We start from the raw sequence: 14195 nt of genomic DNA on the forward strand, positions 1-14195 counted from the left end.
GAATTATTCAGCAATTGGTTAATGGAATCATTGCACCTACAGCAGTGCCAAACTTAGGATTGGGTCCATGGTAAGCTGTATTGCAAAGCTACGGAAAAGGTTTATATTGAAGTTTGAATGTCTAGTTATTAAAAAATCATGACCATCTGTTTTGAGATTTATTTGTCTAAAGTGAGAGGGCATAGAAGTAGTTAATTTTTCATATTTGAAACAAATGTACAGTCTTCAAAAAAGAATTCTTGAACTAACCACGTGACAATGGCCAAGACTTTCCTGAAAATAGTAACGATGCATCTATGGAGTATGCCATTATTAGTGCAGATTTTCCAGGAAAATGTATGTGTGAGTTCACAGAAATAACCAGAATTTGATTAAATTGGACACTAGCCTGAACAATGTATGTGTAATGAAATGATACCAGCAACAATCTAATGTTTTCAGTATTTTATTTGAGAAAAATAACGTGCACTGTTTTGAGGCAACGGAAGGAATTGTAGCATATAAAGCTTCAGTCACCTGAGTCAGGTTAGCCTAATAAATACCCATGACCATAACTCACCTAGTTAATGGTCAGTTAACACTTGAGATTATAGGATCTGCAAGGTGTTCATAGAGCAGACAACTCCGAGCTGAAATTTAGGGAACACAGTCAGGCAGTATAATTCAACTGATGGCAACTTTTGTCAGTTTCATCGCCTTTATTTTCTAGTTTATCGCTTCATCAAATTCGCATATGGTGATTTTAAAATTGTCCCATTTAACATGGATCTACTTTAGAGGCCAGAAGGGAGAAGTGGGGACTTCGATTTGGTTACAATTTTATATAAAAACTACAAAGAAGATTTGGTACTGTCACTGCCCTGTAACAAACATTGGCCATTGTGCTGCCATGCTCGCTATGGCGCATTGTAATAAGAAATAGAAACAGGAGTAGGCCATACGGTCCCTCGAGCCTGCTGCGCCATTCAATAAGATCATGGCTGATCTTCAACCTCAAGTCCACTTTCCTGCCTGATCCCCATATCCCTTGATTTCCTTGAAGTCCAAAAGTCTCTCTATTTCAACCCTGATTATACTCAACGACTGAGCATCCACAGCCCTCTGGGGTAGAGAATTCTAAAGATTCACAGCCCCTTGAGTGAAGAAATTTTTCCTCATCTCAGCACTAAATGGCTTACCCCTTATCTTGAGACTATGACCCCTAGATCTAGACTCTCCAGCCAGGTGAAACAGTCTCTCAGCATCTACCCTGTCAAGCCCTCTCGGAATCTTATGTTTCAATGAGATCACCTCTCATTCTTCTAAGCTCCTACCAAAGTGAATAACCTCACACTTCCCCACATTATGCTGCATCTGCCACCTTCATGCCCACTCACTTAAACTGTCTATAACTCTTTGCAGACTTTTTGTGTCGTCCTCACAGCTTACTTTCCCACCTAGCTTTGTATCGTCAGCAAACTTGGATATATTATACTCTGACCCTTCATCTAAGTCATTAACATAGATTGGGCCTCAGCTATTTACAATCACTGATCCTTGTGGCATCCCACTAGTTACAGCCTGCCAACCTGAAAATGACCCGTTTATTCCTACTCTTTTTTTTTTCTGTTAACCAATCCTCTATCCATGCTAATATATTACCCTCAACTCCATGAGCCCTTATCTTGTGTAACAGCCTTTTGTGTGGCACCTTATCGAGTGCCTTTTGAAAATCCAAATATACTACATCCACTGGTTCTCCTTTATCTACCCTGCTACTTACAATCTCAAAAAACTCTAATAGATTTGTTAAACGCTATTTCCCTTTCACTAAACCATGTTGACTCTGCCTAATTATGATTGTGATTTTCTAAGTGCCCCGTCCTTAATAATGGATTCCAGCATTTTCCCGACTATTGATGTCAGGCTAATTAGCCTGTAGATCCCTATTTTCTCTCTCCCTCCTTTCTTGAATAGTGGTGTTACATTTGCTACCTTCCATTCCACTGGGACCATTATAGAATCTAGGGAACTTTGGAAGATCATAATCGATGCATCCACTTTCTCTGCAGCCACCTCTTTTTGAACCCTAGGATGTAGGCCATCAGGCCCACGGGATTTGTCGGCTTTTAGTCCCATTAACTTCTCCAGCTCTTTTTCTTTACTAATATTAATTACTTTAAGCTCCTTACTTTCGTTAGACCTTTGGTTCCCCACTCTTTCTAGTATGTTTTTTGTGCGCTCTTCTGTGAAGACAGATACAAAATATTTGCTTTATGCCTCTGCCATTTCCTTATTCCCCATTATAATTTCTCCTGTTTCAGCCTCCAAGGGACCCACGTTTACTTTCACTACTGTCTTCCTTTTTACATACTTGTAGAAGTCTTACTGTCAGTTTTTATATTTATTGCTAGTATACTCCCATATTCTATTTTCACCCTCCTTATCAATTTTTTGGTATCCTTTGCTGGTTTCCAAAACTCTCTCAATCCTCAGGCTTACTACACTTCTTGGCAGCATTATAAGCCTCTTCTTTTAATCTGATACTATCCTTAACTTCTTTAGTTAGCCATGGATAGATCACTTTTCCTGTGGAGTTTTTATTCCTCAATAGAATGTATATTCGTTGAGAATTATGAAATATTTCTTTAAATGTTTGCCATTGCTTATCTACCGTCATATCTCTTAATCTAATTTCCCAATCAACCTTAGCCAACTCGCCCCTCGTACCTATGCGATTGTCTTGGTTTAAGTTTGAGATTCTAGTTTTGGACTTAAGTACGTCATTCTCAAACTCAATGAGAAATTCATCATAATATGATCGCTTCTCCCCAAAGGATCCCTCACTGTGATTACTAATCAACCCTGCCTCATTACACAAGACGAGATCTAAAATAGCCTGTTCCCTGGTTGGTTCTAGGAAACAGTCTCGAACGCATTCCATGATCTCATCCTCCAAATTACTTTTGTCAATTTAATTTGCCCAGTCCATATGAAGATTACAGTCCCCCACGATTATTGCAATATCTTTGTTACAAGCTCCTCTTATTTTTTGAATAATACTCTGTCCAACAGTATAATTACTGTTAGGGGGCCTATAAACTACTCCCACCAGTGTTTTCTGCCCCTTGTTATTTCTTACCTCCACCCATACTGATTCCACTTCCTGATCTTCCGAACCAAGATCCTTTCTCATTACTATCTTTATGTCATCCTTTATTATTAGGGCTACCTCCCCTCCTTTTCCATTTTCTGTATTTTCTAAAAGTCAAGTACCCTGGAATATTTAGTTCCCAACCTTGCAACCACATCTCAGTAATGGCTACAAGATCGAACCCATTTATCACTGTGCCATTAATTCGTCTGTCTTGTTACGAATGCTTCATGCATTCAGATAAAGCACCTTTAATTTTAACTTTTTTACTATTTTTTCCCTGATTTTACCTTATTCACTGATTCACTAATACCATGAAACTCTGTCCCTTCCTGACACACGCTGCTTATCTTTACCCAAATTGCTATACTGCTACATGGCCTTGACTTTTCTCTTTTAGATTTATAAACTTACCCTTACCTGAATCCTCTGCCTCCCCCCCCCCCCCCCCCCTTCTGTTTTAAAGCCCTATCTACTGCCCTAGTTATTCGATTTGCCAGGACACTGGTCCCAGCCTGGTTTACGTGGAGCCTGTCACAACGGAACAATTCCCTCTTTTGCCAGTGCCCCATGAATCGAAACCCCTGTCTCCCACACCACGCATTTAACTCTCTGATCTGTTTGACCCTATGTCAATTTGCACGTGGCTCAGGTAGTAATTCAGAGATTATTACCTGTGAGATAATTAGAGATGCAGGAAAATATGGAGGAAGTAATCGACGGTAAGGTTGGCATGCTAAAATGCAAAATTTACAGTGTATGTTGCCGATCACCTCGCAAGAAAATCTGGGTTACTGTATTTTCAGTCACACTTACCAAGTACCAATTGGATATGAGATTCAGTACATATTGGCTGTCATCTTGGTCAACATCTGGAGTCACCCAAACCTACTGCTCCCCAGTAATGGTTTTCTGCTTCTGGCCTCAGCCCCATGTAAACCTGCCCTATGCTCTTGACTTCACCGCTCCCTGTCTTCTGCCCCAGCTAATGCCAGCTAGTTTGGCACAGATATGGGACCTTCCCATAGGCAAAGGAGAATCCAAAGAGCTTCTACAAATACGTAAAGGGCAAAAGAGTAACTAGGGAGAGAGTAGGGCCTCTTAAGGATCAACAAGGTCATCTATGTGCGGAACCACAAGAGATGGGTGAGATCCTGAATGAATATTTGACATCGGTATTTACGGTTGAGAAAGGCATGGATGTTAGGGAACTTGGGGAAATAAATAGTGATGTCTTGAGGAGTGTACATATTACAGAGAGGGAGGTGCTGGAAGTCTTAACGCGCATCAAGGTAGATAAATCTCCGGGACCTGATGAAATGCATCCCAGGACGTTATGGGAGGTTAGGGAGGAAATTGCGGGTCCCCGAGCAGAGATATTTGAATCATCGACAGCTACAGGTGAGGTGCCTGAAGATTGGAGGGTAGCAAATGTTGTGCCTTTGTTTAAGAAGGGCAGCAGAGAAAAGTCTGGGAACTACAGACCGGTGAGCCTGACATCTGTAGTGGGTAAGTTGTTAGAGGGTATTCTGAGAGACAGGATCTACGGGCATTTGGAGAGGCAGGGACTGATTAGGAACAGTCAGCATGGTTTTGTGAGAGGAAAATCATGTCTCACGAATTTGATTGAGTTTTTTGAAGGGGTAACCAAGAAGATAGATGAGGGCTGTGCAGTAGACGTGGTCTACATGGACTTTAGCAAAGCCTTTCACAAGGTACCGCATGGTAGGTTGTTACATAAGGTTAAATCTCACGGGATCCAAGGTGAGGTAGCCAATTGGATACAAAATTGGCTTGACGACAGAAGACAGAGGGTGGTTGTAGAGGGTTGTTTTTCAGACTGGAGGCCTGTGACCAGCGGTGTGCCTCAGGGATCGGTGCTGGGTCCGCTGTTATTTGCTATTTATATTAATGATTTGGATGAGAATTTAGGAGGCATGGTTAGTAAGTTTGCAGATGACACCAAGATTGGTGGCATTGTGGACAGTGAAGAAGGTTATCTAGGATTGCAACGGGATGTTGATAAATTGGGTCAGTGGGCCGACGAATGGCAGATGGAGTTTAATGTAGATAAATGTGAGGTGATGCATTTTGGTAGATCGAATCGGACCAGGACCTACTCCGTTAATGGTAGGGCGTTGGGGAGAGTTATAGAACAAAGAGATCTAGGAGTACAGGTTCATAGCTCCTTGAAAGTGGAGTCACAGGTGGATAGGGTGGTGAAGAAGGCATTCGGCATGCTTGGTTTCATTGGTCAGAACATTGAATACAGGAGTTGGGATGTCTTGTTGAAGTTGTACAAGACATTAGTAAGGCCACACTTGGAATACTGTGTACAGTTCTGGTCACCCTATTATAGAAAGGATATTATTAAACTAGAAAGAGTGCAGAAAAGATTTACTAGGATGCTACCGGGACTTGATGGTTTGACTTATAGGGAGAGGTTGGATAGACTGGGACTTTTTTCCCTGGAGAGTAGGAGGTTAAGGGGTGATCTTATAGAAGTCTATAAAATAATGAGGGGCATAGATAAGGTAGATAGTCAAAATCTTTTCCCAAAGGTAGGGGAGTCTATAACGAGGGGGCATAGATTTAAGGTGAGAGGGGAGAGATACAAAAGGGTCCAGAGGGGCAATTTTTTCACTCAAAGGGTGGTGAGTGTCTGGAACGAGCTGCCAGAGGCAGTAGTAGAGGCGGGTACAATTTTGTCTTTTAAAAAGCATTTGGACAGTTACATGGGTAAGATGGGTATAGAGGGATATGGGCCAAGTGCAGGCAATTGGGACTAGCTTAGTGGTATAAACTGGGCGACATGGACATGTTGGGCCGAAGGGCCTGTTTCCATGTTGTAAACTTCTATGATTCTGATTCCTGGTAATGTGGTTCAGTGTAAAATCATGTGCATTCATTGACCTGAACCCATTTAATGTTGCTTTGATGCAAGTAGCTGGTCTTTTGAGATAAATTGTTCTTAAATATAGCTTTTTAAAATACTTTTTTAAAAAAATACTTTGTTTTAGAGAATCCTCAAATGCTTTGGTAGATAAATCTGGTGAGACATGGTATTGAGCTATATAAACCCGGAGGTTCTCAGTTTCATTCACTATGTTGAGCTGGTCGATCTGAATTGGTCTCCATGTGTATAGGCTAAGGTGGGAATTGCTATCTGGTGATCGTTTGCTGTAATGTGTATATGTGAATTTCGTGTGAGGACAGACTCGTACTCTGCTGTAATGGTCAAACAGCAATGCTCTCTGATCAGGCTTGTGCATGGAAAATGGTCGCTTGGCTGAGGTACGAAGGGCTATTAGCAATTGAGCCTGTAACCCAGCATCCGGAGAGTTGGGTAAGGGGCAAAACTTTTTGGAGTGGGGAGGAAGTTACTACTTCTTTTAAATTGAAAATGTTGCATTTTGTATTGCAATTTTAATGCACTATTGTAGAGCCTAATGCTCAGAATTTAAGTAACCATTTATTTTGCTACTTGAGCACAGGCTAACAAATTTATACAGTATAATTAAAATATCATTATTTTGTATACTGACTTTAATGTAATATTTTCTGTACTTTAAAGGGGTGTCTTGCACTCAAATCCAATGGACTACGCATGGGGAGCCAATGGCTTGGACACAATCATTACACAGGTAGTTAATCTGGTTAATGCAACACTATTCATGTTGGAATTATGGTAAGAAGATGGATACAAGGAAAATGCAATTTGGTCCTAGCTTCTGACAGAGAAGTGTAGGTACTACAACTTTGTGAATGGAAGTTTCGTTATATTGATTAAGTTGAGGTTTTGTCACAGCAGAGACCAAAACATGTTTTATATGTCTGTAAAAGTTTTTTTTCTCTTTTTTGGATTTCTCTTTTTTTTTTTCCCCCCCCTGCCCCCGATCATCACATGCAATTTATTTTCTACCAATTTTCTCATGGAAGGTTTTGATTGTTGGGGCACAGATCCACAGATGTCAGTTGACTTCCAGTAGCTCACCCAAGTAGTCAAGATTAATTTGAATGCGGGAGCAGGAAGGGAGAGATGGTGTCATAGCCCCTCTCAGTCCTGTTCTAGCATGACATCCATGCATGGTAGTTCCAGTAGAGGTTGCTGGATAACTATTTAGGAGCATGAACTCTCACTGTGATTTCCCCCTCCCTGATCTCCAATCAGCAACACTGAGGACAATTATACTGCTGCTGCTCTGGCTGAGATTAATTAACTCAACACCAACCAGAGATTGAATCTGGAATTTTCCTCACTGCGTTAAACAGCTGAACCATCAGGGGACCAATTTTATACTTTTTCTGCTTAGGTAGCATATTAGTACTGTAGCTCCCAACAATAGTAACAAGGCGTGATTTCTAAATTGCTACAGTAGGCTTATAAAATCGTGAATGGCTGTTAGCAAATTTTACGATATATATTTGAGTTCTGGAGCATTTCTACACCTTAATATTATGACAATGCAAAAGATTCCTGTTTCTGCTGTTATTGTGTGACTTAGAAGTCATCTTTTATGAAAGAACCAGATCTTGCTTAAGCCATCTGTTACAGCAAAAGTTTGTTTAAAGATTTAATTAACATGTCATCTCCCTAACAATGCCAGGATTGCTATTTTGGAATCGACGCTGCTTGGTCATTCTGGTGTAGGACAAAGTTGCGGGCAAAAATGAATCAATAAGATTTCTACTAACTTCTTTCAGTTTAAAAAGTCTTTGCTCATGTTATTTGGGTCAAGTATATTGTTGAGCTGCATTCATGTTGTTGCCTGTAAAATCGTGGTAGAACTGCAAATATTATGATTCTACTGCCAGTACTCTGACAAGTTATCACTTTTTAATTTTAAAAAAATCTGTTTCATTAGGTCAGTCAAATTGAGTGGTCAGCCTGAGCAGATTGTTATAGTTCCAGCATAATCTTGTGGAAACCTTGATTGTTAGAGTAATGATTTTGCTTTTTAAGTGGTATTGCAATTTTTTTCTTCATGCTTGGAATGTGGGTGTCGCTGGCAAGGCTGGCATTTATTGCCAATCCCTAGTTGCCCTAGAGAAGGTGGTGGGTCGCCTTCTTGAACTGCTGCACTCTGAGTGGTAAAGATACTCCCACATTGGTATTAGGAGTTCCAGGATTTTGACCCAGCGACGATGAAGGAATGTTCAAGTCAGGATGGTGTGCGACTTGGATGTGAACTTGGAGGTTATGTCCTTCTCTTACACCTGCTGCCCTTGTCCTTTTAGGTGGTGGGGGTCGTGGGTTTGGGAGGTGCCGCCAAAGATACCTTGGCGAGTTGCTGCACTGCATCCTGTAGATAGTATACACTGCAGCCACGGTATGCAGGTGATGGAGGGGATTGTATTGTGTTCAATTTGAAATGCTTTTCTATTCATTTTCCGGAAGAAAAAAATGAATTCTTTCCTTCCCCAGCTGCTGAACCAGTTTGAAAATACTGGCCCACCTCCTGCAGACAAAGAGAAAATCAAGACTCTTCCCACTGTACAAATAACAGATGGACATGTAGGTGGGTATACTTCAGACCAGTAACCAGATAGCTCGTGATTTTTTTTTTCCTCCTCCAGTCTTAACTTTGTCAGGAATACACCATTAAATCAGCTGCTGAAAGATTGATGATTTTTTTTATATGTAGCTTTTATAATTCAGTATGATTTTAAAATTATACAACTTGATCATGTTATAATGGATGATTATGTTCTTTCTGGCTTCATGGAGGAATCTTTTATTCCACATTAGGTTCTCTGGTGGTTAAGATGAATAAAATATTTGTATTGTGATAGAAGTTGGTTTGAGATATAATTGCTTTTTCTCCTCAATCCACTTTTATAGTTTTTGCACATTGTTTCTGCACTTGCATACAATTTTTACGTTGGCAGCAAGTGCTTGTATTACTCTTAAAATGCACAAAGGGAAGCATGATAGCGCACTTAGGGCACATTGTATCTTCAAACAGTTGTACTAGTGCATGAAACGGATGTGGCTAAACCAAACAATTTATTTCACTTGAGTTGACAAAATTTTTAAATAAACATGTGCCCTAGATATGTATAATTGGATGCAAAATGCAATATTTAGCCCACTATTGCAAACTGCTGCTCTATTTCTCCTAAATGTTTGAAGAATTATAAGTACATAAAATTGAAATGCTCACATAGAAACATAGAAAATAGGAGCAAGAGTAGGCCATTCGGCCCTTCGGGCCTGCTCCGCCATTCAAAATGATCATGGCTGATCGTCTAACTCAGTACCCTATTCCTGCTTTTTCCCCATATCCCTTGATCCCTTTAGCATTAAGAAATATATCTATCTCCTTCTTGAATACATCTAATGACTTGGCCTCCAATGCCTTCTGTGGTAGCAAATTCCACAGGTTCACCACCCTCTGAGTGAAGAAACTTCTCCTCATCTCGGTTCTAAATGGCATACCCGGATCCTGAGACTGTGACCCCTGGTTCTGGACTCCCCAGCTATCGGGAACATCCTCCCTGCATCTAGTCTGTCTAGTCCTGTTAGAATTTTATATGTTTCGATGAGATCACCTCTCATTCTTCTAAACTGTAGTGAATATAGGCCTAGTCGACCCAATCTCTCCTCATACGTCAGTCCTGCCATCCTAGGAATCAGTCTGGTAAACCTTTGTTGCGCTCCCTCCATGGCAAGGACATCCTTCCTCAGATAAGGAGACCAAAACTGCACACAATACTCCAGATGTGGTCTCACCAAGGCCCTGTATGGCTGCAGTAAGACATCCCTGCTCCTGTACTCACATCCTCTTGCAATGAAGGCCAACATATCATTCGCCTTCCTAACTGCTTGCTGCACCTGAATGCTCGCTTTCAGCGACTGGTGTACAAGGACACCCAGGTCTCGTTGCACCTCCCCTTTTCCCAATCTATCACCATTCAGATAATCTGCCTTTCTGTTTCTACAACCAAAGTGGATAACCTCACATTTATCCACGTTATACTGCATCTGCCATGTTGTTGCCCACTCACCCAACTTGTCTAAATCACATTGGAGTCTCTTTGCATCCTCCTCACAGCTCACATTCCACCCCAGCTTTGTGTCATCTGCAAACTTGGAAATGTTACATTTAGTTCCCTCATCCAAATCATTGATATATATTGTGATGGTTGTTCATATAAATTGCACTTAACTGCAGCCTTAGTGGTAACCTAGATGTTGCAGCACTTTTTCATGGACCTGGATGCTGCCTGATTTGAATTGGTCTGCATGGGTTGTGGTAAATTTAATTCTGGGTCAGGTCTCTATGTAGAATGTAGAACACCTTGCCATTAGTATTTTTTCTACGAGTGCCTTGGTTTGGAGAGGGGTGGAGGAGAGAATCAAGAGCTCTCCTTATTAAAATTCAAATGTACTGATTGTAATTGGCTGACAAAAAGTACTTTTGAGGTGATGAGAGTAAAGCCTGCAGCTAAATTGGTTACCCCCATTTCCCACCACCCCTGCCTTTTTCACCTGTTCAAACAAAAAAAAAGCAAAAATTAAGATAAATTCACCGGAAGCGTTTGTTTTTGTGGTAAGGACTGAGGATTCTATTTTAGCTAAATGTGCTTCGTTGCAGACTGAGATGGGACTCGAGGGGCTCAATTTTAGGGGGAAATTGCGGGTGCGATGGGGGTGGGCTCCGAAGAGCGCGGAAATCCCATTCGGGTTCGGAAGCCGGCTCCAACCCGCTGACTTCTGAGTTTCCCAGGGGCCCACCTGCATGCGCGTGGGCGACCCGAACAGAAGTCCTGTCGGCAGATTAAGTGATTTTAACAATTTTTAACTTATCTGGGCGGCTTGCCCACCGCTTCTGATTCACGTCTGGTGACGGGCTGGATTAGGGAAAAAGGAACAAAATAAATTAAATAAAAACCATAGAAGGAAGTTAAAACATAAAATGAACCTACCTTTGCACCCTGCTCCAATGTCCGATGTCTCCCTCTCCGACGTCCCCCGCTTCACCCCGCCGATGTCCTCCCGATCTTCCCCTCTTTCCCCACCCCCCCCGATCTTCCATTCTCCACCCCCCCCCCGATCTTCCATTCTCCACCCCCCCGATCTTCCATTCTCCACCCCCCCCCGATCTTCCATTCTCCACCCCCCCCCGATCTTCCATTCTCCACCCCCCCCCGATCTTCCATTCTCCACCCCCCCCCCGATCTTCCATTCTCCACCCCCCCCCGATCTTCCATTCTCCACCCCCCCCCCCGATCTTCCATTCTCCACCCCCCCCCCCGATCTTCCATTCTCCACCCCCCCCCCCGATCTTCCATTCTCCACCCCCCCCGATCTTCCATTCTCCACCCCCCCCGATCTTCCATTCTCCACCCCCCCCGATCTTCCATTCTCCACCCCCCCCGATCTTCCATTCTCCACCCCCCCCGATCTTCCATTCTCCACCCCCCCCGATCTTCCATTCTCCACCCCCCCCGATCTTCCATTCTCCACCCCCCCCGATCTTCCATTCTCCACCCCCCCCGATCTTCCATTCTCCACCCCCCCCGATCTTCCATTCTCCACCCCCCCCGATCTTCCATTCTCCACCCCCCCCGATCTTCCATTCTCCACCCCCCCCGATCTTCCATTCTCCACCCCCCCCGATCTTCCATTCTCCACCCCCCCCGATCTTCCATTCTCCACCCCCCCCGATCTTCCATTCTCCACCCCCCCCGATCTTCCATTCTCCACCCCCCCCGATCTTCCATTCTCCACCCCCCCCGATCTTCCATTCTCCACCCCCCCCGATCTTCCATTCTCCACCCCCCCCGATCTTCCATTCTCCACCCCCCCCGATCTTCCATTCTCCACCCCCCCCGATCTTCCATTCTCCACCCCCCCCGATCTTCCATTCTCCACCCCCCCCGATCTTCCATTCTCCACCCCCCCCGATCTTCCATTCTCCACCCCCCCCGATCTTCCATTCTCCACCCCCCCCGATCTTCCATTCTCCACCCCCCCCGATCTTCCATTCTCCACCCCCCCCGATCTTCCATTCTCCACCCCCCCCGATCTTCCATTCTCCACCCCCCCCGATCTTCCATTCTCCACCCCCCCCGATCTTCCATTCTCCACCCCCCCCCGATCTTCCATTCTCCACCCCCCCCCGATCTTCCATTCTCCACCCCCCCCCGATCTTCCATTCTCCACCCCCCCCCGATCTTCCATTCTCCACCCCCCCCCGATCTTCCATTCTCCACCCCCCCCGATCTTCCATTCTCCACCCCCCCCGATCTTCCATTCTCCACCCCCCCCGATCTTCCATTCTCCACCCCCCCCGATCTTCCATTCTCCACCCCCCCCGATCTTCCATTCTCCACCCCCCCCGATCTTCCATTCTCCACCCCCCCCGATCTTCCATTCTCCACCCCCCCCGATCTTCCATTCTCCACCCCCCCCGATCTTCCATTCTCCACCCCCCCCGATCTTCCATTCTCCACCCCCCCCGATCTTCCATTCTCCACCCCCCCCGATCTTCCATTCTCCACCCCCCCCGATCTTCCATTCTCCACCCCCCCCGATCTTCCATTCTCCACCCCCCCCGATCTTCCATTCTCCACCCCCCCCGATCTTCCATTCTCCACCCCCCCCGATCTTCCATTCTCCACCCCCCCCGATCTTCCATTCTCCACCCCCCCCGATCTTCCATTCTCCACCCCCCCCGATCTTCCATTCTCCACCCCCCCCGATCTTCCATTCTCCACCCCCCCCGATCTTCCATTCTCCACCCCCCCCGATCTTCCATTCTCCACCCCCCCCGATCTTCCATTCTCCACCCCCCCCGATCTTCCATTCTCCACCCCCCCCGATCTTCCATTCTCCACCCCCCCCGATCTTCCATTCTCCACCCCCCCCGATCTTCCATTCTCCACCCCCCCCGATCTTCCATTCTCCACCCCCCCCGATCTTCCATTCTCCACCCCCCCCGATCTTCCATTCTCCACCCCCCCCGATCTTCCATTCTCCACCCCCCCCGATCTTCCATTCTCCACCCCCCCCGATCTTCCATTCTCCACCCCCCCCGATCTTCCATTCTCCACCCCCCCCGATCTTCCATTCTCCACCCCCCCCGATCTTCCATTCTCCACCCCCCCCGATCTTCCATTCTCCACCCCCCCCGATCTTCCATTCTCCACCCCCCCCGATCTTCCATTCTCCACCCCCCCCGATCTTCCATTCTCCACCCCCCCCGATCTTCCATTCTCCACCCCCCCCGATCTTCCATTCTCCACCCCCCCCGATCTTCCATTCTCCACCCCCCCCGATCTTCCATTCTCCACCCCCCCCGATCTTCCATTCTCCACCCCCCCCGATCTTCCATTCTCCACCCCCCCCGATCTTCCATTCTCCACCCCCCCCGATCTTCCATTCTCCACCCCCCCCGATCTTCCATTCTCCACCCCCCCCGATCTTCCATTCTCCACCCCCCCCGATCTTCCATTCTCCACCCCCCCCGATCTTCCATTCTCCACCCCCCCCGATCTTCCATTCTCCACCCCCCCCGATCTTCCATTCTCCACCCCCCCCGATCTTCCATTCTCCACCCCCCCCGATCTTCCATTCTCCACCCCCCCCGATCTTCCATTCTCCACCCCCCCCGATCTTCCATTCTCCACCCCCCCCGATCTTCCATTCTCCACCCCCCCCGATCTTCCATTCTCCACCCCCCCCGATCTTCCATTCTCCACCCCCCCCGATCTTCCATTCTCCACCCCCCCCGATCTTCCATTCTCCACCCCCCCCGATCTTCCATTCTCCACCCCCCCCGATCTTCCATTCTCCACCCCCCCCGATCTTCCATTCTCCACCCCCCCCGATCTTCCATTCTCCACCCCCCCCGATCTTCCATTCTCCACCCCCCCCGATCTTCCATTCTCCACCCCCCCCGATCTTCCATTCTCCACCCCCCCCGATCTTCCATTCTCCACCCCCCCCGATCTTCCATTCTCCACCCCCCCCGATCTTCCATTCTCCACCCCCCCCGATCTTCCATTCTCCACCCCCCCCGATCTTCCATTCTCCACCCCCCCCGATCTTCCATTC

The 14195-nt window shown here is 45.9% G+C and overlaps 1 protein-coding gene across 1 annotated transcript in view; it reads left to right on the top strand.

The window, feature by feature from the left end:
• Positions 1–14195, top strand: part of rnf126 (ring finger protein 126) — a 57814-nt gene that overhangs the window by 28869 nt on the left and 14750 nt on the right. The window contains exons 5-7 of the mRNA XM_067968356.1: positions 2–70; positions 6708–6777; positions 8559–8652. Coding sequence (XP_067824457.1) covers positions 2–70; positions 6708–6777; positions 8559–8652 — 233 coding nt within the window. The remainder of the gene's footprint in view (position 1; positions 71–6707; positions 6778–8558; positions 8653–14195) is intronic.

Source organism: Heptranchias perlo, chromosome 29 (genome assembly GCF_035084215.1).
Source record: "Heptranchias perlo isolate sHepPer1 chromosome 29, sHepPer1.hap1, whole genome shotgun sequence".
Taxonomy (NCBI): domain Eukaryota; kingdom Metazoa; phylum Chordata; class Chondrichthyes; order Hexanchiformes; family Hexanchidae; genus Heptranchias; species Heptranchias perlo.